The sequence below is a fragment of the Aptenodytes forsteri genome, unplaced genomic scaffold (assembly GCF_000699145.1).
Source record: "Aptenodytes forsteri isolate BGI_AS27 unplaced genomic scaffold, ASM69914v1 Scaffold462, whole genome shotgun sequence".
NCBI classification, from domain to species: Eukaryota; Metazoa; Chordata; class Aves; order Sphenisciformes; family Spheniscidae; genus Aptenodytes; species Aptenodytes forsteri.
The window spans coordinates 240927-264310 of record NW_008794492.1 but is presented as its reverse complement, the minus strand read 5'-3'; the positions used below and the strand labels follow the sequence as shown (position 1 = coordinate 264310).

The following is a 23384-nucleotide window of genomic DNA, read 5'->3' as shown; positions in this document are numbered from 1 at the left end:
GAGGAGGAGATACCTGAGAGAGAGACACACACACATTACGCTTAGCGTACACATCCCCTTAGTGAAGTAAATTGCTATCTTTGTTATCTTGCTTCACACTCTGGGGAGTAAAGTGAAAAAGCATGCATTTGGAAGTGTGTGAGCAACAGAAGGGAAGCATGTGTCATTCCACAGAGGTAAAAGTTTGTCTCTCAAATATGTGCTGGGCTAAGATACAAGAGATCTGGCTTTGGTTCTTGGCTATGACCCAAGTCTTACTATGTCACTGTGACCAGATAGTGGTATATAAGTTCTCTGCCTTTAACAGAAAGGGATTTCCACGCATCCTGCATCCACGTTGCCTGTTTGTTACGCTTTTGAAGCATATCTATCTAGCTAAGTCAGATCAGAGCTCCTACATGCTGAAAAGGCCTTAGGGGCACTTTGCTGGAAACTAAGTTTGGCTCATCTTTCCTCAACCTCCCACAACAATTCTGTGATGCCCACACCACAAGGGACAACTTGGGCCTTTTATTTTGGCTTACTCAGTGAATAGCCCTCAGCTTTCCATTTCTCAAATCACGGTCTTCCCGCTTTGACAGTTCCTATTTCATTAACCATCTTTTTTCTTCCTCTCTAGGCTTGGACAAATTGTGCAGGTTTGGCAGCCGCTGCCCCAGTGATACCTTGCAATCCAGGGAGGATGCATCAGAAGTGAAGGAATGAGGGCATGAATAGAGCAGGGGTGCCCTCCTTCTGCAGCAGCCATGTTACACCAAGCCTGGCAGCTCTATGGGAGGTGGTGCCGTTGGTCCAGTCCTTTTATCCATCTCCTCACACTGACTGTGGTGACATTCGGTGTGCTCACACCTTTGATTTGCCACCGGCTCCTCCACTCTTACTTCTATTTGCGGCGCTGGCACCTGAACCCCATGAGCCAGGAGTTCCTGGAGCAGAACCAGCAGGAGGGCCAGGCTGCCCTCCGTTACTTTGAGAAGCTGCAGATACCAAACGTCTCCGAGGCTTCTGGCAGTGACGCCTTCCAGCCCTTGCTGCTGGTCACCATTATAACTGTGCAGAGGCGGAATGATTTCCACTATGTCTTGCAAGTGGCCTCCCACTTCCACCGCCTCCTCCAGAAATGTGGTGCACGTTGCCGGAGCCACCGCATCCTCCTCTGTAATGTGGAGTCAGACCCCAGTAGCCATCAGGATGTCAGGCTGCTGAGCAGCTTCTTTCCTATGGTCAGTCGTGACAAAACTGGGGAGAACCCTGACCCCAGAGTGAACCAGTTTGAGAAGGAGAAGCAGGACTACATTTTCTGCCTTGAGCAGTCGCTGTTGACGTACAACCCAGAATACGTCCTCATAGTGGAAGATGATGCTGTGCCAGAGGAGGAGATATTTGCTGTCTTGCAGCACCTCTTGTTGGCCCGGTTCTCCAAACCATACCTCAGAGACGCACTCTACTTCAAGCTTTACCATCCTGAGAGGCTTCAGCGCTACTTCAACCCCGAACCCATGAGAATCCTTGAGTGGCTAGGTCTGGGCATGTTTCTGGGGCCCATGCTGAACTGTGTGTACTCCTGGGCAACTGGGCGCCCCAGCCTCAGCTGGCCCATTGTCTTGTTCTTTGCTTTGTACAGCATGGCTTTGTCAGAGCTGGTGGGACGGCATTACATGCTGGAGCTGCGCCGGCTGGCCCCCACGCTGTATAATATCGTGCCAGTCACTGAGTGCTGCACGCCTGCCATGCTCTTCTCCGCTCAATCTGCCCGCCGTGTCTTAGGTTACCTGAAGGGGCTGCACTGCCGCCAGGGTTTTGCTAAGGATATTGCCCTCTACTCACTGCTGCGTACTAAGGGGGAGAACGCCTACGTGGTGGAACCCAACCTGGTCCGGCACGTGGGAATGTATTCCAGCCTTCGGCTAAATGACAACCCGAAACTGCTGTGATCTGTTCATGCCTTTCCAAACACAAAGCCCAGAGAACTTGCCACTGGGCAGAGAGACAGTGTGCAAACTCGATGTTGTGCTGCTTGCACTGGGCATCCTGTGCCTCCAGGTGGACAAAGAATAACTCTCTTTAAAGAAAAAGTTTCTTAAAAAATAAACTTATGTACATGCAGGCCCTATTTAATATATGCTTGGAACTAATCACCATGCACCATGTGGGAGGGGAGTGGAGGATTCCAGCTGAGGGCGTGGATTTTCTACTCTCCTTAAATTGTTCTTAGGGAAAAGCTCTCACACCAATATAAACAGCTATACTGCCTACTCTCCTTTACATTGGTTATAGAAATCCTCACCTTAGGGCAACAGATATGTTGGACAAAATGAATGTTTCAAATTTAAGCTAGTGAGGAGGAAAAGCCCTTATTTTCCCATCCTTATTAAGGTCTGATCTCTGACCTCTGTCTGTTTCTAAGCTGTGATTTTGAGCAGACCTTTCAAAAGCAGCAGTGGTTTATGTGAACTTTACCACAAATTTCGCCTATATCCTTCAAATTTTACGAAGCCTCTCGTTGTTACTGTCTCCCCCTACAGACACTATCCACACCTCCACCCTTCCACTCCTTTTTCTTGGAGCAGAGGCTCTAACAAAAACAAAGCCTTCGCTGCTTCGTTAAAGGTCACCTCTGAAGGTAGGAATAGGAAAACAGAGTAACAGCCATTGATGTTACACAGCCAGGTCACAAATGCACGTTTTCTTTGATACATTACAGACATTATAAACAACATCGGATGACTACTGTGTTGGTTGGTGTCATCACTAGTTGTAGTGGATCCAGGTCATTAAAAGAGGCCTTATCAGTTGCTGATTGGACTTAGACATCCAACATGAATTTACCTTGACTTCCTATCAGCACAGAGGCAAAGGAAAGGTTAGATCAGGTACCGCTATTGTGCAGTATCCTTGTCTCATTTTCGAGCTGTAGTTCACAGCTCAGCCCAAGTGGTTCATTCGCTGCTCCTGGCAGCAAGCAAAATACCCATAGGAAACAAAGCTAGCTGTTCATAAAAACAAGCCACAATAGCACAAGACATCAAGGGGCCACTCTGATACTGACCCATTAACTTAATGTGCTCTGGTTGTTAGGCATTTGGGATAGGTACGTTGTACCACAGCTGTGGGCACAGTTAAATATAAAACCATGCAGATGACAGAGATCTCATACAGAATTAAAACTGGCACCAAAATGGTTATGTCTAATGAAAAGCCCACCTTGACTTTAGTGGGCTTTGAATCAAATTCACTTATATGTGGAGTTTGGTTGAACTATTTTTGAAACTATATTCCTAGCTTTGGAATGAACCAAGTAAAATATTTTTGTCGAGTTTTGGTCAGTGGGGGTTGTTTGGTTTTGGTGAAGGAAGAGCTCTACTTTGAATTTTCTTTCCCCCAGTCTTTCCCAGGTGATTTATGCCTTAACAAGTCCAGTTGTACATGTGAAAGATAAAACTCTTGAGAGATGAAACCAAAGAAAGCTGCAAACCTCCAGCTGTCAGTGTGCGATGGTTATCAATTACACAACACAAATGCATAATGCAAGTTAGCTGAGAAATGGCTTCACAACACAGAGCAGTGCTTTGCTCTCTTAGTAATCAGCTGGGATACTTTTATAACACCTTTGGAAATCAGGTGTGAGTAAAAACTGCTTGTGGATTCCATGTCATTCCAAAGGCAAAGCACCTCTCCTGTCAGAGGACGCAGGAAAAATTACAGGGGCAGAACCACAATTTATTCCCAGCTGCTGAAAACCCCAAAGATACCAGAGTGGTCACACAGTGGCAGGTGGGCAAACCTATTCTCAGGCTTTACTGTAATACAGTTAAGATGGCAAGATTTGAGTGTCATTGTATTTTTATTCCACTAAGTGCCTGAGCATGTGAGGAAATACAACTTGTTTGTTTATGCGTCTTCAGCTGTGAATGTTTCAGTGTGGTGTGCTTTGTCTTTGCTCTTTTTGTCTTTGTACTATACAAATGCAGGGCAATGCCCTGTTCTTTTCATGAGGGTCCATTCATACTCATTCTTGCAAAGAAAATCTTGCAGCAAGGTACAATAAATGGGACAGGGAAAAGAAAAAGGAGGAAGGAAAAGAAAGAAAAAAAAACTTAGAAAAGAAACTAACTAACTATATGCAGTTAATAAATGTTTTGATGTGGGCAATGATTTATCCATTTGTCTCAAAGTTATTTTCCTTGTTTGCCCAGTAGTACTTTATTTGTCATCCCAGAAGTCCAGGGGAGGTCAATAATTTCATTGAGCTTCATAGCTGTAAATTAAGAACATGAATTTGAAGCATCCCTTCTAAACTAGAAGACAATTTTCAGGGCATAAGAGGCGAGAGAAATTGACTGGGAGACCAAACAATATGCAGAGGGCCTACAACTTGAACCCGCCAGTGAGAGAGTTTCAGATAAACCCGTTGAGAACAAACTCCTTCGTGCAAGGAGAAGGTTAATAAATTCTTCAGGTCCTTCTGGACTAATTTCCTTAAGTGCCCAATTCACCTTTACAACAGAGGTGCTTCTTTTACTGAGCCTGCTGGGGGCTATTTCTGAGTTACTTAGGCGCTAGCTCAGTGCCCGCCATGCCAATGTGGCATCTCGGGCAAGCGTTCCTTCTTCTGCTCCTCTGAACTTTCACAAGTAGATTGATTTTTGTTTCTGTTTTCTGTGCCACATGTTTTATTAGAAATGACAAGTCAGAGAAATGGACTTCGCCCTTAGAGCAGAAAATGGGAGGTTACTGTGAGTTCTTAATTCCTGTTGGATTTTGTTCCACAGTTTGGGCTAAAAATGCAGTTTCAAACACACAAGCTTTTTCCTTCTTTTCTATCAGGGGAGCAGAGCTGAGTTGCCATATCTCAGGCTATGTAAGTTCAAGGCCTGGCATTAACTCCTTGAAACGCTGCCTTAAGACTTTGGTTTTATTCACACTAAAACAAACTTAATGACTATTTTTGAAACAAACAATATGGATTTTCTTGGGTGTTGGTTTATTCCCAATAGTTCGGAGACTATTTTTCAATGCAGCAACTACTGCTTGCACAAGAGGATTCTTTCTTGATGGGCCAGTCAGCAGGACTCAAGGCATTATTGTCCAAGACAATTCAGGGGAAAATACTAATTAAACAAAAACTACCTTTGTTTCCAAGTCATGTCCAACTTAAGCATGATTCCGGCGGAACACAAAGCATAAATTGATAGGTCTCTATTAGATTAGAAGCCCAAGAGGATTTTCTAACTACAGTAGGTACCAGTGTCTTAGTGAGAAGGCACTGCATTTGAAGAGAGAAGGAAACAGCCTTCTTCTCAGTTGTGAGGAGCTGTGAATTGCCAGACTCGGTATTTTAACAGCAATTTGGCTGGATGCAGGGTGAACTACTTTTTTTCTAAAGATATTTACAAGCAAACTTTCTGCCAAATAAACAACCTTTCTATTAAAACTCCATTGTCTCTTCTTTCTGTACGCCACTGTTTGTTTTCCTGACTGACAGATCCACCTTTCCTTACTATATTTGACTAAGGAAGATACCTCTGTATTCATGCATGTGCATGCATCTGCATGGATGTAGTAATTTGGATCCTACAACAATTCAGGTTGAAAAGGACCTCTGAAGGTCCCTGGTCCAATTCCCCACTCAAAGCAGGTCTTATTAGACCAGGTTGCTCAGGCCCTTCTCCAATCAAGTACTGAGGCATTTTAATAGTGACCTGAGATAAAACCAAGCTCTAAGTGCTGGAATTTAAGCTTAGCATACTTTTGTATAGAAAGGCTATACATTTCACAAAAGAAAAAGGGTAATTTTCTGTGGGAGACAGTTGTAGTTACAAAGGCACTGGCAGTTTCTCTCCTGAAGTTAGAGCTTCTTTTTGTGTATTTCCACACCAGCTTTGCAGAGTAGTATCCAAATTCAGCAGATGGCAGGGCCCAACATATGGTTCTGAATAATCTTCAGTAAAACATACATCTGCCAAAAGTGCATATAGAATTAGGTACTCCATGGTCTGTGCTTCTTCACCGCATGCATCCCTCTTGCTAGACTAACTTCATTTCCACAAAATATTATGTCCTCACAGCTCATGCTTTGAGAGAATCCGCCTCATCAGCCAGTTTGTGTATCTATAGGCTAAGAGTCTGCAATATCAATGTCCATTTCCAAGACTTTGTTCTGCATGGAAAGCTATGAATGCCACTTTCCCAGCTGTGTAACCACGGGTGATTTTTAAATGTTGACGAAGAAAAACAGTGTTATATTTTCTTGCCCTGTTAGTAAGCCTCTGGCCAGCTATGTATTCTTCAGTGCCTACTTTCTCTTTGGATTTCTGCCATGGTGTCCAGTGTTCCTCCAGCGGTGCAGAAACCATATCTACAATGGTCTTTTCAGCAAACTGGTCCACTTCAGACATCTGTTGTAGTTTGTATTTTGCAAATTGTATGCCAACGTTAACATGCAGCACCTAAGTGTGCTTTTTTGGACTATGTGCTGCTTAGATAAACAGGTAATCAACACTTAAGTGTCTCTCATTATAGCAGCCAATTGTTTGCCTACTTGTTTTTTTAAAAACAAAATGTCAACAGAAAGGCACAGAGACCAGTGTCATTACTGCATTTATCTTCATGTCCTGTTACAGCTATTTTGCACAGCCCAGAAATGTTGCCACTGGCAGCCTGATTTAAAGTTGTATCCTTGCTTGCTATCCCCACTACTGAAATTACTACAAAGATTTGGGTTTTGGTAACAGTAATGTTCTGTGCTTGCCTGTTTTTCATTCCAAGCCATGGTGTTTGTCACAGACCAGCTTTAAGTCACAAAGAACAAAAAGCAAGCAAACCCTCCTTGTGCAGTCCCCTCAGTGCTCTTTGTGGGCCTGAGTCTGCTCTGCCCAACACCCTCCATACCCTCCCTGATGTATGTGTCTGCAGAGACTGCTGTGGAGCCAGAAATACAGGTGATTCCTTTCAGTGGGGTTAAAGGCCCGCCTCTCTGCATTGGGGGTGAGGGCTGTAGGTGAGTGGGGAAAACAAACCACTTAATAAACAATACCTCTGATTAGATAGGGATGAACAAGCTGGACTTTGAGACAGTTAAGCAAGACCACAGAGTACAGAAAACAGGAAACATCCAGCACGGCGTGGAGAGGTGAGGAGCAGTCAGACTCCACTCAGCTCAAGTCTGCTCTGATTAGACTTTAACCCCATCACGCAGGCAGCACTCTCCTGGGGCATGCAGAGCCAGGTGTTTTTCACGTGGATGCATATTATACCCAGACATTCTTCCAACTTCCAGTGGTTTTTTCCATCCCATTTTGAACCCTTTTACAGGCCTGACCACATAGAAAAGTGTTTATAAGATTAATAGTACTTCATTTACTGATGTGCAGAGGAAAGCTTTAACTTTTTCATTTTTCTCTTGGTGACATGTAATCTCTGAAATTGCTTCATCCATTTCTTTCTTTTTCATCTTTCTCAGATGTACTACAGTTTGTCTCTCTTCACATTTACTTATTGTTTTCATTTAAAATGCTAGTTAATATGAGTAATTAAAGGCAAAATCAGTATCGGAATGATACTGCTAGAAACACACAGAAAAAACACAATCATCAACCTGAAGAAACATAAGCAATTCTAAAATTTTTACCTGTTACCTTTAAATCAGGCTTTTCATTGATTTTAACATACTTCATCCAGCAACAGTCTTCACTCAAAACTTCAGTGCAGAACTGACAGATCCTTTGACAGCAAGATTGGAGATAACGAGGACAGCAATTAAATTAACTTCTGCCATGAATATCCAGTACTTGCATTATCAAACTCAAGAAAGCAAAACTACAAATTAAGACCTCAATAATAACCCAAGCCACCTGTAAAGACAGTTTTTAGTGGTCTTTAAAATTTTTAAATGTATACTTCTGTCAACTTTTGTATGGTAATCTCAGATGGAAAAGTCAACATCAGCAAAATCTCCAAGCCATTCAAGTAAAAAATTCACTTATGCTGTGCCGTGTTTATGAGAGGAAACGCCTGATGCTTGTGTTTTAACATTATCCATCTCTTTTATAGCTGACCACCATTTTCTGTTTCCATGCTATAAAAGGCACAACAATGAACATTTAAGCTCTCTTACTCATTATGTTTGCAGTGAGGTTTCAAACACAGATTTGAGTGAGCTATAGATTTTTATATTGCAAAACTGTTTATATCCGCTTTCTCATAACAGATAAAAAAACCATAATCCATGCAGAAAAACTTCAGTCACCATATTTAGTTAGATATGTATTTGAGTAATCAATTCTCACACATCCAAAACTCTCAAAAAATAATTAGTAATCCTTTCTCTATTAAAAGATATTTCTCTTCACTAGAAAAGTGATCAGCAATCACTGCAATAGTCTGTAAAATTTTTAAGAATACCAATAACGGAGAGCACTTGTTCTTTAGCTCAACTGCCCTCCCTTCCCATTCTCCCCATCCTTTTCCTCAGCCTGGGATCTTTGCAGCACTTCCCCCTTCTCCCTTCCTATGCCAGAGGCAGGGGGGGATGAGGAACTCTAAGGAGGCAGAGAAGAGCTGGTGCTTATTCAGGAACTGAACACCACAGGAAACCCTGCCTGCATGGCCAGCCCTACAAACTGCAGAAAACAAACCCCCCACACCACTAAGATCGGTGGCAATACAAACAACAGTGGATGCTACAAAAGGGCATCTGTTTCATGCCATTACTGAGCCACTTTGTTGTAAAGCTGTTATCTGCATCCCTTAACTTTCATCTGCATGATCTCTGCCTCTCTTTGCCTCCTGTTCTCCTGAAGCCCCCAAATCTGATTCCTGACCTGTGGCCTTACTCCTCTGAACACACCTTCCACCAGGGCTTTGGTGTTCCTCCCACTCCATGTCCACCAAAGGTGTCCCAGTCTTCCTGTATTGCAACGCCATGGCTGTCCATGGCCACAAATTCAATCTCTGTCAAAGTAATGCCTAGATGTAGCCACATCTACCAAGGGTGCTCACAGCAGCAGCCAGCCTCGTGCTAGCTACAGCCCTACGGCTGCATGTTACTCTGAAAAAGGCTTAAACAAAAAAAGAAACCATTCCAAAATTAGTTGGGTCACTGGAAAGCTGAGAGAGTTGGCAATACTATGTGTTCAAACACCAACTCAATGAGACAGGTTTACAACTTCGACAATACACCAATTTTGCCATAGAATAATTAGCACAGGCAATGATTTGGTATTTTTTATGAGGCAGGTTAGTTGCTTGGTTAAATGCAAGTACACTGCATTCCCCTCACGATGCAAGCTTATTCCTCTTATCATTTAAGGATACACGATACCACTATAACCTAATTTTTAGAGGTATAAGTATCCCCAAACTATGATTACGTAGCTGTGGTGATGAAAGTACGTACTCTTTTCCAGTGTCGTTTTAATATCACTCTACTACTAACTTCTGCACAGCACGGTCAGCATCAAGGGTCTGCATGTTAATAGTACTGAACCTTACAGTGACATTATCTAGCATGATTGCTCATTCCATATTCTTGCCTGAAAAGGCTCCCATTCCTAAATTAAGTGAAAAAGTTAACCATCTTGTCCATTCACGTTTTTTTCTCCTCAGTCCTCAGAATCTCTGTTAGACCTGTAATCCTAGTGCTTGAAGTGCTGGATATTGGCTCAGAAGGACTAGAAAGGCACATACTAGCCATTATCCACCTGGAAATACATATATATACTTCTGAAAGAGTTAAGAACACAAGGTGGGCTGCAGGGGATTATCTAAAGACACTATTTTTTTCAAGAAGTCTTGCCCCAGCTTTCCTTTAATAGCCTGTCAGACTATGTCACAGATGACACTGGGAAAGAAACACTTCCAAGTACCTTCCTACCTGTGACGGCTTCTAACCAAACCAGGAATGATGGGACTCAAACTCTGATTTTCTCTGTGGCCCTGAAGAAGACCATCAGTATGACACCTTCTTGGTCTCAAAAGGGTCTTAGATAATGTATTTCATTAAAAATATTTTAATCCATACTGGATGCCTCTGTTTGTGGTGGAGAAACTTTAATACACCAGGGGGGTCATCTTTCTGCTAGGATGGGAGAAATAATTGTATATAAAGCAAATGCTGTAAAGCAGGGAAGGCTTTATGTCCATGTTATGTGCCACAGCATTCTTCAGCAAAAAGGTATGGATAAGGAAGGAGAACATGAAAGAAAACAAAACAACACAAGTCCAAGACCTTCAATTGGACTGTATCCTCAGCTTTTTCAGAGGTTTCTCTGCTGACTGTCATGGAGTGCTACTGCTGGCAGTGTGTAAGCTGTTAAGATTTCCTACAGGCACTGACCTTGGCATGCAGCTCTAGAAGAAACAGGCTGAAGGAGGAAGTGCCCTAATGAAGACAGTGTTGCTCAGTGAGAGGAGAAATCAGATGTCTCACTGTGTCCATGTAAAGGCTAAAGGTGTCACTACATGAGCCAAACAAATGGAGAAACTACGTCATTCTTCAGGCAAACAGTGGGTCTTTGTGGTAAAGACATGCTAATGTCCAAGGTCGCAGAGTGTGTTGTTGCTGAGGGTATGATGTTTGCCTAACAGTCCCTACGCTGTACTTTCCTCCAGGAGTACTGACCCACAGTATGGGGCGGGGTGGGGGGAGGCGGGAATCAAGTCTATCTACCTGCATTTGGTGAGTAGCTGTAGTGTGATTTCATATAAACTGGAATGCTGATACACCGTTTACAGAGCATTAGCATTTTTCACAGAAAAATTTTGCTAAGCAACTGAGAAGTTTGTGTGTCATTGTAATATGGATAGGTGTTTCAATGGGATTTTGGTGGAAGATTGGGCTCGCACTTGTGCACCTCAATGTGGGCATATTTATTCTGATAAACATCATTTGCACACATACACTGCATTAAAGGGAATCAGAACTTGCAGGTTCATTAACACTGATACTGTAGCATTGCATTTTGCCTTTCCATATGCTAATTGGAATAGGAAAATATGTTTCTATGCTAAATTTTCAAGTGAGGAAAATCAGTGTAACACTTAGGAAGCCACTGAAATGATAGTAACTCATGTCAATTAAGGATCTGTTGCATTGTTTGCATTTTTTTTTCTACTCTTCCTTCCTGCACTGTGTAGTTTCTGAAGTATAAGCTTTCAGAAAATCTAACCCTAAACAGAAAGTTATGCTTTCCCAAGATCCCTGTAAACAATTTCCATTGTTCCTCTTGTAGTTCTTTTCAGTCTGTTTTAGAAAGAGGAGGAACAGTTTGAAATAACTAGAAAATGTCTTAGTTTCACCGCATCACGAGTGGCCTTATATATGCAGGGGAGGGGAAAGGGGAGGAACACCAGGGGCGAGGCTAGGTCCCACTGGTTGTTTGTGTTGGTGGTTCTGACAGCCAATGACCGACCTCGAGCAATGACACCTCCCCGACCAGCCTGGGGAGGAGGGAGAATGACGGAGGGGGGGGGGGACACCTGTCAAGAATTTTATAAAAGTTAGTGATTAGAAGGGCCCGGTCTCTTTGCCTGCAACCACCTCACCAGAAGCTTGTAGCAGCAGAGGCACTGTCCACAAACAAGTAAGTATAATCATTTCATTTCTAGACTGTAAAGGTGGTACGTATATCAGCAGCTGAGACACAATGTGTTTATCTAAAGTGGGCTTGGGGAGTTGTTTTTGGTTTTGTTTTTATTTTTTTGTTCCAGGAACAGCTTGCAAGAAATAAGCACTCAGCCATTCTGCAGTGATCTTCCAATGTGACCCATTTGCTGCTAACACTGGCTTTCTAACTTAGCTTAGTCACTCAGAACTCCTGGAGTAAGTGAATCCTTAGTCTAAGGGGACTACAGCAATAACATACCTGCATTGCTTTCTACTGCTTTGTTTTGTATGTTTCTTTATGCTTGTGGAGTATATAAATATATGTTCTGCAAGGAGAAGAGAGAATGACTGGAGAATGCAGCTGGTCCTGACAAACACCAATGCTGACAGAAGTGTAATTATGTGTGTTTGTTGTGCAGCTTCTTCTGAAGCATTAGTGCGGTAGTGTGGATAAGATTCTTCAGCAGGGGGATGTAAGGTAGTTTGCACTGCAGGAAACTTAAAACTGCTCTTGCATTAGGCTGTAACCTTTCAAGCTGTGAACAGCCAGCTTCAGGAAATTGCTCAACAAACTCAAATCCTCACTGAGTCTGTGATCCTCCATCACTTTCTCAACCATCCCATGTGCCTGGCACCCAAAACTATTTAGCCTACCTGAAACCCGCACCACCACTTCCCCTAGCCTCCCCTGCTGGCATTACAGGACTTGAATTCTCATGCAAGTCTGACAGCATTTTTTTACTTTCTCTGAGAAGAGCCCAGCCCTGAGAGAGACAGCAGCTTCACCCTAATGACCACACTTACGTCCAAGAAACCAGTGTCTTGCCACCTCAGCCATCTCTAGCCATCAAGAGTGCTCCAGGAGTGCTCTGTACCGACTGCAGAGGCCAGGTCCCTGAGTACATAACCTCCTTTCATACTTGCTAGAGAGATGGAATGAGGGTATATTCGCTCACGGCTTGAGTATAGCTCTGAGGCTAATGTGGGCATCAGGACAGGGAACTGCAGGTCTCACATACTCCCATCCACTTGAGATAGGATTTTGAAGCAAGGTCCCTAGACAGAGCATGAAGATGGAAAAAACCCCTTGTTCCTACCCTCGTAAGAGAGAGCAAAAACCAGCCAGGCAATTTACCATCATATATGCCCCAAAGGACCTATCAGGATGGTGAAATTAGTATGTCAATCAAAAACATCTGTTGCTTTTTCTAGGTGACAGAAGTCTGACTATCTCTTTTTGTCCCATACCCTTGACTCACTTTTTAGAACCCAGAAATGAAACATTTTGCTATACTGAAACCTTCACTCCCACTGCAGAGATAAAGGGAGAAACATCCTGTTCTTCCCCCAGAGCTCCTTCATACATACATACAGGAGGCACTGCTTCCACTTCAACTCCCTAAAGCAAGTACTCACACAGAGTCACAGGGTAATTCAGGCTGGAAGGGACATTAGGAGGTCTGTAGTCCAAACTCCCGCTCAAAGCAGGGTTAGACATAAGGTCAGACCAGGCTGCTCACGGCTTTATTCAGGTGGGTCTTGACAACCTCCAAGTATGGAGACACCACGGCCTCTGTCAACCTGCTCCACTGCTTGGCTGTCCCAATAGCGAAAAAAAAATTCTTCATATCCAGTCTGAATCTCTCCAGTTTCAGCTTATGCTTGTTGTCTCCCACTCTCCCGTCACATGCTGCTGTGAAGAGCCTGGCTCTGCCTCCTCGATCACCACTCTGTAGGTATTGGGGGTTGCTGAGAGGTGCCCCCGAAGCCATCTCTGCTCGTGGCTGAACTAGACCCAGCCCTGTAGCCTTCACCTCACAGAGCAAGTGCTTCAGCCCCTGACTTTCTTGGTGGCATCTGCTGAACTCACTCCAGTTTGTCAATGTCTTTCTTGTACTGCAGGGGCCCAACACTGGATGCAGTACCCAGATGTGATCTAAAGAGTGCTGAGCAGAGGATGATAATCCCTGTCCTCCCCTGGCTCTCTGGGCTGGACACCTGCTCACACAGGATGCTGCTGGCCCTCGTTGCTGGCCCCTGTTCAGCTTGCTGCCTGACAGGGCCCTGGGCCTTCTCCAAAGAGCTGTTTCCCCATCCCACTAGCCCTATCACTGCCAGGGCTCTGCCCCCCTGGCAATGGTTGGGCACGTGTCCTGGCTGAACTTCATGGTGCTCCTGTTGGTCTCTTCCCGCCCCGCATCCAGGCTCCTCTGGATGGCTGCCCAGCAATCAGGCGCATCAACTAGTCCTGCCAGCTTGGTGTCATCTGTAAGCTAGATAAGAATGTGCTCTGTCAGCAGGATGGGGCCAGGCTTGCCCAGCTGCTCACACCTATCAGTTTGCCCAATGTCCAAGTAACCAGACTTAACTAGAAATAGCTTTTTAATGGAGCTCCACAGAGAAGTGAGGCCAATAAATAGATTTATCCACTGTGATAAGAATATAAGGTGCATAACTCATTATGTGTCTGTCTCTCCTAAGCATCGAAGTGTAAATGAGGAGTAAATCCAGTCAGGTTAACACTGTGCCTACATGTGATGGGCTAAATTTTTTAATACTTTTCATTCTCCCTACCAACTGTATTTATCTATTTATATATGCAACTTTTGCTTCTTCAAACCTGCTCTTTGAAAGCAGAATCTCTCATGTGCACAGTGCAATGACATGCACAGGTGGTTTGTATTGCTGTCAGAGATGATGTTGAAGGGCTGTGTTTACTAGTAACTGAACAGGAAAAGCTACATGCATGGGATACAAACTGTCTTTTGAGAGTTTGGTCCTGCACTTTTGGAACCAATTTTATAAAAGAAGGCAATGAAGAGACCCAAGAGAAAAACTTCCAGATTCTAATGCAATCTTTTCCCGTCTGCAAACCAGGACTCAGGTGAGATTTTCCGTAAGATTAGAAGATGCCAGTCACTTGAGGTGGTTGGAAAGAAAAGATGCCAATGAAGTATTAAAGTTTCTAAGATGACCTGAAGTGGAATGTAACAGTTCGTTCCTTCTGCTCTTCGTCTTGCCTCTGCCCTTTGGTTCTCACTATTAATATTAACAGGATGCGGTGCTTGTGCTGATATCCATGAAGATATTTCCCCTGCAGTCCTACATTATGGTAGCTGAGAAAAACTTGAGACTTCAGCAGTACAATATTTACTTTTACAACTGTGCTGTCCCCTTTCCCCCTACCCCCACCTCCTGCTGGTTACAGGCTGGGGGCTGAACAAAGAACTTTGCTTAAGGAGCTGCTGAAGCCTGACAAACACTCAAGGTAGCCATACAGCATTCTGTGCAGTTTTATCCTTTTGTTTTTTTCTTCCACTTTTAAAAAAAGTTATGTAAGCAGTTACCACAAAGAGAATACATTGTATTCATACAATGTAAAATCAATGCGAAATCACTTGATCTTGTGACATTATACTAGCCCACAGCCTAAAATGGGTAAATAAAAATAAAACTTCTTGAAAAACTTTAGTGGTGGGACAACTCTTAGATACTGTTACTGAGAACACAGTTCCTTCGAGCTTTTTCCTGCCTGGAAAAGTTGTTAAATTAAACAAATAAAGCAGAATAGTAAGGCAAATAGGCTTCGTTCTTGGAAGAATGAAATGAGCTGTGCAGCTTTGGCAGCCTGGGTACAACTTTTTTTCCTCGGGACCTTTAAGATGACATATCCAGCTCTTTAAGGGGGGACATTAATGTTCCTGTGGATTTGGTGGGAGCTTACTCTTTACAAGGCAGCTGTATGAAGTGTTAACTGAAGTGTAAGACTTCTCCACTCCCCTTTAAATGCTTAAAGCAGTACCTTACAGCGGAGACACCCTTTCTGAATCCAGCGGGGAAGATCCTCAGCGATTATGCTCCTCATGAAAGAATGACAGAAAAATAAAGTCCTAAATCCAGGGTCCTTGAACATTCTGGACCTTAGAGCTATCAGTAGCTTTACAACTGCTCCTTTGCACTCATTTTTTCACCATTTCAGTTAGAAACACTGTGCATTTTATTCATCCTTGTAGCTTAGCAGGGTAGCTGGGAACTACTCACCATGGCCTTACAGATCATTTTGGGGAGCCTTTTCGCAAATCTCCACCTACTCCTTCACAGTCAATGAGATACTTGCATGGAAACTGGAACTAATCTGCTGTCTTCCAATTAATCATTGTGGAACTACACTGTATTGCTTCAGTCTCTCAGAGCACTCACTTGGACCAACATAATCCACTGAAAACTCATATTTCCGTATTTTGGCAATTTGCTTTGCAGCTGGTTTTGAGTGATAACTGTCTCTTTGTTATCTTTATGCAAACACTGGAAACAAGCAAGATACAACAGCCATTAGTCTCATTGCTTACCGCATTGCTGGAGAGAAAGTATACTCATAATAACATAACTAGAGTGACTGATGATCTTATAATTCAGCTAACTGGATTAAAGATTATCTGGATACACCTACTCGTGCTATAGCATACCTCCAAACTGCAACTCAGAAATCCCATTACTGATTTAGCAATTCATTAGCTTTGACCTTGGACAAGATCATATCCTTGCCAGATCACAATTTTCCAGTTGTTTCCACAGAGCCTGTGAACTACTGAAGTGATTCCTCATCATTTTGCATAGCAATTTATTTAACAGTGCTGTGGTTTTGACTGAAGTGCTTACAACACAAACTATTATTACAGTAATCGTAACAACAAGCCAGTTTCCTATTTCTAAGAGACATACCAGACACAGAAAGCAGGTGAGGCATAAGGAGGGCTACAGGTGTACTTAATTAGCTATGCAGCATAAACCATAGCTCTTCAAGTTGTTTTAGGTGGGCTAAACGGGATAAGAGCTGGGAGTGATGGAGTTGTGGTCACCACTGTAGAAGGATGCTTCCCAGAGCTCTGGCCGCAGCCTGGCATATAGAGAGAGGAGTTAAGCAAAGCCTGCTTTTGCAGGACCACAGCAAGGCATTTCACTGCTTGGAAAAGGAACCCTCGCTCATTTGATGCAGTCTTCATCACGCACTCCTTCAAATTCCCTCTAAACCTAGAATGACTCATCATTGATAAGTTGCATAGGATGAATTCTAGTCTCAAACAATTCTCAAAAAGGTAAAGCAGACATCTGAACACTGCATCTGACTGGTCTGTACTGGCAGACAATGCCATCTGACTCTTGCACAATAACATCATCAATACCAAAGTACCTTCAACTATAAATCAGAGACACAGATTTATAGCTGTCACAGTACTGTGTTGGCATTGTTGCCAGAAAATTTTGGCACCATTTGCCATGGTGCAGAGAACTGTGTTACCCTATCATGAGTAATAACTAGACCCCTGATCCTTTCTCCCCATTATGCCCTGCAGCAGGGAGGGCAAGACAAGGATGCCCTGGCAACATAATACCTGTGTGCAGGGAAAGAGGATGGAGGACTTGGCTGCATACATACTGACATGAGGAGATGTATTTGCTGGCCATCTCTGGCACATGGTGAAATGGGAAATGGCACATTCTCACTCCCTCTAAGGCTGAGTTTGGGAATAGAAAATGCAGACGCTGCTCAGAGGCCTGCCTCTCTGGAGGAAAACTTGTTATTGGAGATCTTTTGTGTTGTTTTTAATGATTCATGTCATGGATTTATCACCTGCTGATAAAAACACGGGTGTTGCTTTAGCTATAGCATATGATAAACAGAGGAAAGAGAGTCTTTATGCCTCAGGCTCACAGGCTTAAACACATAGGGAAGTAGCTTGGACTGTTCAGATGATCTGAGAAACTGTAATTTAATGCCATATAATCAAAACTTTAATAAGATCAAGCATTTTGTCATAAAAACACAGAACCTTGATTTCAGGTGCTGGGTATCTGCAGCTGGTAAGCCTCTGCCACAGCTGAAAAGATAGAAATGAGCTGTGAATCCTTCTAAACCCCCAGGTCTTATATAAAGTAAGCAATGCGCTACAGTTCTGAAAGCAGCCACGGGAGGAAAGAATTACAAACCAAGGCAGGAGGGTGGGGACGGAAAGGCAACTAGACAAAGTAGCAAATACTGCCAACACAGGCCAGGGCATGGGAGAGGGGCACTGTTAGGGCATGTGTAAAGGTAAGCAATGTGATAACTGGCATTCTTCTGATTGGTACAAAAAGTTGTAAGTGCTTTACAAAGAAGTTTGCAGAGTCTGCAATTAGCATACTCGTTAGCTTGGTGCATGTTTTTATGACAGGCTGACCTTCCTTTAGTCTCTGAGCAAATCCATGTAAAATGCAGAGTCTTTCCCACTTTGGTTCTGGAAGGATGTGTTCCAATGTGGCTCCTGCATTTCTCTCTTCTACTTTTGCCAAACACACCAAGCCAAGAAGAACTCGAATGGATTTCTGGGCATGTGCCTATGATAACATGGACCAGACAAGCATCAAGAGCCCTCCAGTAGAAATACCCAAGTGGTGTCTCTGGTTCACAGTTTGTGTATACAGTCTCCTCCAGCTGGTAACAGTAATTCTCTTCCACAGATAAGTCAACATGACCCACCAATTCCCAGCGCTGTCTCCAGAGCAAAAGAAAGCTCTTTCAGACATTGCTCAGCGGATTGTGGCTTCAGGAAAGGGGATCTTAGCTGCAGATGAATCAGTGGGTGAGTTCTGGATATCAATCAATTAGCAGTACCCAAGACTTTCTCTTAAGTTTGCTTCATCTTTAAAATCAGTGGAGTAAATTAAAAACACTTAAAAACTGTTGACTGAGCAGGAACAACTCAGCCAGGCAGGGCTGCATCTATAGCAAAAAAAGCTGACAAACTATGGGTTGAGAAGGGATGCTCTGAACTGAAGCCCCAGTTCATTACTACATACTGGGACCAGAAGGCCAGCCAAGCCTAATACCTTTCTGTCTGACCTTTGTCCACCTCGCTAGGTACCATGGGGAACAGGCTGCAGAGGATCAATGTGGAGAACACGGAGGAGAATCGAAGGGCTTTTCGAGAGATCCTCTTCTCTTCAGATGCTTCCATCAACCAGAGCATTGGGGGAGTGATCCTCTTCCACGAGACTCTCTACCAGAAAGACAGCAGTGGAAAGCCATTGCCAGCTCTCATCAAAGAAAAAGGCATCGTGGTGGGAATAAAGGTGAGTATCTGTAGATGTCTGGCTGGCAGCATACTCCAAACCCCGTTTCCAGTGAAAATTATACATGGGCCTGCACTCTCCTGCCAAACACTTTTTTTTTCTTTTTTGTGCTTGGTTTTAACATCAGTAAAGGATCTCTGCCACTATTCTCTGCATTGCTTTTGTACAATTAACCAGGGGCACATCTGCATTTCCCACATCTGCAGGAACTTTTCATCCACCAACTCCCATCTACTCACCATTCACTGCAATTAAATCCCTCCATGCAGTAAACTAAATCCAGTCCTTTCCACATCTGACAGAGCTCTTGAGCCATTCCCTGCAGCCATCTACACATTGCCCCTTCGTCTTACCCAATTCATGCCTTTTCTTCCCCTTTGCTCCACCATTTCCCACCTTTGCACCCTTAGCGTGTTCAGCCCCATACTTTACTCACAGTCAGCCTGCAAAGACAGACTAGCCGTGGGTAAGAAGATAACAATGAGACTGATCTCCATCTCTCTGTAACCCTTCCTGTTTTTCTGGTCTCCACAGCTGGATAAAGGCACAGCACCCCTAGCAGGAACAAATGGAGAAACCACCATCCAAGGTAAGAGATAAGGAGAGATCTAAGGAGCCTAAGCTATGACTGGTGCAGCAAAAGCCATGGAATGACTCACCTGAGTCGCAGCTTTGGCTGGTGTCATGGTACTTTTCAGTGCTATGTGCTGAAGAACTGCTCTCAGTGAAGCACTGTTCTTTCATCTACAGGGCTGGATGGACTGGCTGAGCGCTGTGCCCAGTACAAGAAAGACGGTGCTGACTTTGGCAAGTGGCGTGCAGTGCTGAAGATCACCAGCACAACACCCTCTCAACTTGCCATCCAAGAGAATGCCAACACATTGGCACGCTATGCCAGCATCTGCCAGCAGGTATCTATCCTCCAGCAACCTTTCCTGAGATGCTGTTGCCCCTTCTCACTGTTCCCTGTGATAGCATGCTAGATAACTTGAAAAGTGGATCTCTGTGAGGATTTTTGGAAAGATGAGGAAGAAGGGCAGCGTGGCGAGAGGGAATACCAACAAAGTCAGGGTAGACAACAAGGACAATTTTTCTTCCATACTCCCCAGAACTTCCCTGTTTTTCTTTGCTTAGCATGGCTTGGTGCCCATTGTGGAGCCAGAAATCTTGCCTGATGGAGACCATGATCTCCAGCGCTGTCAGTATGTCACAGAAAAGGTAAGAGATTCCTGCCACTCTCCTCCCCTTCACAGATCAGTAGCTAATCTTATGCAGAGTTTGTGTTCACAGATCTCAAAGAGTTTTGACCAAAAAGGTACTCCATAACTGCATCACAAAAATGAGTTGCTCACGGTCAAATAATGACTTAATAGCAAACGCGAGAGTAGAATCCATGCTTTTAGATTTCCACTCAAACTGCCAATGTAAGCATTCTCAATCTCAAGAAGATGGATTGGGAGGAAAAACACTTACCCCTCTTTCAGTATCTCAGTTTGCAGGGACAAATCCAGTAAATAGGAAGAGTGGTATCCTGGTAATCTCAAAAAGCAGTGGTGTTTCTAGGGCTGCAACCCCTGTGATAAATTTCATGAGAAAGCAAATTTCAATTTGATCTTCTCGCACTCCCAAGGAATAAGCTGTCTTTCCACAGCAGGCTGAGGTGAAGGTTTGAGCAGAGGTCTGTATTCAATCCTCTGTTTCCAGGTTCTGGCTGCTGTCTACAAGGCCTTGAATGATCATCATGTGTACCTGGAAGGGACACTGCTGAAACCCAACATGGTGACAGCTGGGCATTCCTGCCCCAAGAAGTACACCCCTCAGGATGTAGCCGTAGCAACTGTCACTACTCTTCTCCGCACTGTTCCTGCTGCCGTTCCCGGTAATTCCCGATTGATTCCTATGTATCCATTCACACTGTCACTCTTGCTGGCCTTGCTCCTACATCTGACATGCTTGCTCCTCTGGCACATAAAGGTCAGGGATTGCAGAGACTTTTTCTAAGCCTCGAAACCTCTTTCTTGCAGGAATCTGCTTCCTGTCTGGAGGTCAGAGTGAAGAGGAGGCTTCTGTCAACCTGAACGCCATGAATCAGTCCCCTCTGCCTAAGCCTTGGAAACTGACCTTTTCTTATGGGAGAGCCCTGCAAGCCTCTGCCCTGGCAGCATGGGTGGGCAAAAGCGAGAACAAGAAGGCTGCACAGGAGGCCTTCCGCAAGCGGGCACAGGTATGAGGCTTCCCCCCAGTGCAGAGAGGAGCTGCTCACCATGAAGGGAGACATGTTGTCACCTTCCTAAGACTCCTCTTGTTCCTGCCCCTCCTGGTGCTTCATGCTCACCAGGGATGTTACTCTCCGATTTCTGCCTTGCTTGGTTACTCCTGCTGTCTTTCTACATCTGTCTTTCTTACTCCAAGCTAACTGGTTTCCCCTCCTTTTTGTTTCTTTTTCAGATTAACAGTTTGGCTTGCAGAGGACAGTATGTCGTGTCTGGGAAGACTGACACATCTGCCACACAGTCACTTTTCACTGCCAGCTACACCTACTGAAAGTACAGGAACCTTCCTTCATCTTGTCCCTCTCCCCAAGGTGGAAGATGTTCAGAAATGAAAGAAAAACAAAGAAGTCTAATTTCCCTTACCCTAAACAAAACTGGAGATAAAATGGATTAGCTTCCTCTCCACCCTTTGCTCCCACAATTTACCGAGGGAATATTCTTGTTTCATCTGCCCATTCCAAGGAAGGGGAATTCTCTCCATACAACAAACAACAGCTGCCAAGGAATCACAAACCCTCTCTCCCTGTGGTTTAAACTTAGTCCCCAGAATAGTAGGCAGATTAAGTAGTTCCCTAGCAATTCAAATACATACCCTTGTCCATTACCACATTTTGCAGCCAAAATCCTGAATTACAAAACCTGATTGTGTCTTCAATCATGGGAATAAAACAGTAATTTAAAACTAATCTCTATCTCACAATTCTTTATTCTGTATAAACTTTACAGTCTCTTTCACACATCTGTGGTTTTCAGTAGCCTATGCAAAGATTAAGTCACGAAGCGTTACTGCTGGTGAGCTTGGGAAACCCTGAGGAGATCAAAGGGAAATAATCCAATAGTGATACAGCTGGGGACATTAATCCTGCTGACTGAAGTCTGACAGACACTGAGAAAACCTGAGAGATGTATATGGTGAGCAGCGCACTGGACTCAGGCCACAGATAAATAACACTACCTTCAGAAGCTTTTCGTGTCTCTGGAGAATCATGGTGGGTGTGATGAGGCTGCTATACACTGAGTTAGGGTTGCACAGGTTGAGTTAGTGCTGTGCAAAGATCATTTTTCCAAAGCACTTTTAGGTGGCATTTTCCACAATAATTAACATAAAACATACAGGGAGGCATCTTGGCCCACAGTTTGACCTTTGGTTATGTTGCTGTGTACCTGTTCGCAATGTAAGCTTTGTCAGCTAAAGCACAATTAGACAGTTGTTATGAAAAAAAAGCCATAAATGGCAGAAATAGCAGACTTCAGGTCATACAAGAACATTCGCCTAGCAACATGCTACGCCAATCAACTAGCAACACCTTGGAGCCGCTCGCCAACCAGCAAAGACCGTGCAACCCAGAAGACACCCCCCCTTCCCCCTTCAGGGCCAGCTGGGACCAAGCCTGCACAGCTGCAGCCACCCGGCTCTGCAGGCTGCTCTTCCCAGCCACAGGTACCCACTGCCTCTGCCGGCAAGGAGAGGGAAAACAGAGAAAATCACTGCCCTGTAACCTCCGTGTGTTCTTTGCATTAGTAACCACGCTTTCACACAGGCAATAAATAGACAAACTCCTTCACAGGGATCCAATCATTGCATAATTAATGCATGCATTTAGTCTGTCCTGACCACAACCATGAACAAAGAGCAAGTGACTTGCCACGAAACACTCCAGAAGCTGATACCAGAGTCAGGAACACCACCTCTTCTCTGGTTCGGTTGTGGTCCTGAAGGTCTCCATGCACCCAAGTTCAAATAAACCTCTGCTCCTGACGAGAAGCATCCTACTGATCTACATGGATTGCTTCGCTTAAAATTGAGAGTGGAAAAAATGTTCCCCCAAAGTGGCAAAAGAAACCCTCTCACACTTTATAAAACTAAAGCTGTAGCTTTGCTAAATAATTCCTGCTCCTTTGCTGGACATCTCTCACACACACTGTGCCTGATGCAGCTGGCGGCTGTGCCCCGGCTCCTTACGTTTCTCTTTGGCAGAGGCGTTTGTGACCGGAGAAGGTAGACGTCTGCTGAACGTACTACCATGAACCGAGGCAAGGCTGTGCACAGAGGAAGCGTTATTTCTCACTTTCAAAAATGAACATCCTTTTAAAAAATAGGAAAAGTGATATTCTCATATAATTGTGCGCCCGGATCAGAAATGTGGCCAACACAACAAACTCCCTGTGAAAACGGCCTGGCTGACAGCACCGGCAGCCGTCACTCCCCACAGACGGGATGAAAACCTCCACAGACAGCTGCCAAGAGTCTTTGGCTGAGAAAAATGCACAGCGACCGCTGAAGTCGCAGCGGGTGACGACATACGTTCCTGCCTTACGTTGTTTTAGTCCCCCACACTTCGATGCCAAACCTCCTTCCCACGCCTGCTGGCACGGCCTCTGCCGTGCCCGCCCCG

The 23384-nt window shown here is 44.2% G+C and overlaps 3 protein-coding genes across 3 annotated transcripts in view; all 3 read left to right on the top strand.

Moving 5' to 3' along the window:
• The first annotated feature begins 746 nt into the window (after positions 1–746).
• TMEM246 (transmembrane protein 246) lies at positions 747–1934 on the top strand. The gene has a single exon (XM_009290952.1). The coding sequence runs from the start codon at positions 747–749 to the stop codon at positions 1932–1934; it is 1188 nt and encodes a 395-aa protein (XP_009289227.1).
• A 9536-nt stretch (positions 1935–11470) lies between these two features.
• On the top strand, positions 11471–21672 carry ALDOB (aldolase, fructose-bisphosphate B). The gene is made up of 9 exons (XM_009290951.2): positions 11471–11582; positions 18104–18225; positions 18504–18715; positions 19250–19304; positions 19466–19626; positions 19850–19933; positions 20420–20594; positions 20740–20939; positions 21164–21672. Exons 2-9 carry the CDS (start codon positions 18114–18116, stop codon positions 21257–21259), a joined length of 1095 nt encoding a protein of 364 aa, XP_009289226.1. The 5' UTR covers positions 11471–11582; positions 18104–18113; the 3' UTR covers positions 21260–21672.
• A 938-nt stretch (positions 21673–22610) lies between these two features.
• The window catches only part of MRPL50 (mitochondrial ribosomal protein L50), a 2486-nt gene continuing 1712 nt past the window's right edge, over positions 22611–23384 (top strand). Inside the window, exon 1 of the mRNA XM_009290954.1 lies at positions 22611–22687. Within this exon, the coding sequence (XP_009289229.1) occupies positions 22611–22687 (77 nt within the window). The remainder of the gene's footprint in view (positions 22688–23384) is intronic.

Bases quoted from the DNA above. Each gene is read 5' to 3' on its own strand.
- TMEM246 (XM_009290952.1), top strand. From the start codon at position 747: ATGTTACACCAAGCCTGGCAGCTCTATGGGAGGTGGTGCCGTTGGTCC.
- ALDOB (XM_009290951.2), top strand. From the start codon at position 18,114: ATGACCCACCAATTCCCAGCGCTGTCTCCAGAGCAAAAGAAAGCTCTT. The intron at 18,716-19,249 runs GTGAGTATCTGT...TGGTCTCCACAG, and splicing joins GCATCGTGGTGGGAATAAAG to CTGGATAAAGGCACAGCACC. The intron at 19,305-19,465 runs GTAAGAGATAAG...TTTCATCTACAG, and splicing joins TGGAGAAACCACCATCCAAG to GGCTGGATGGACTGGCTGAG.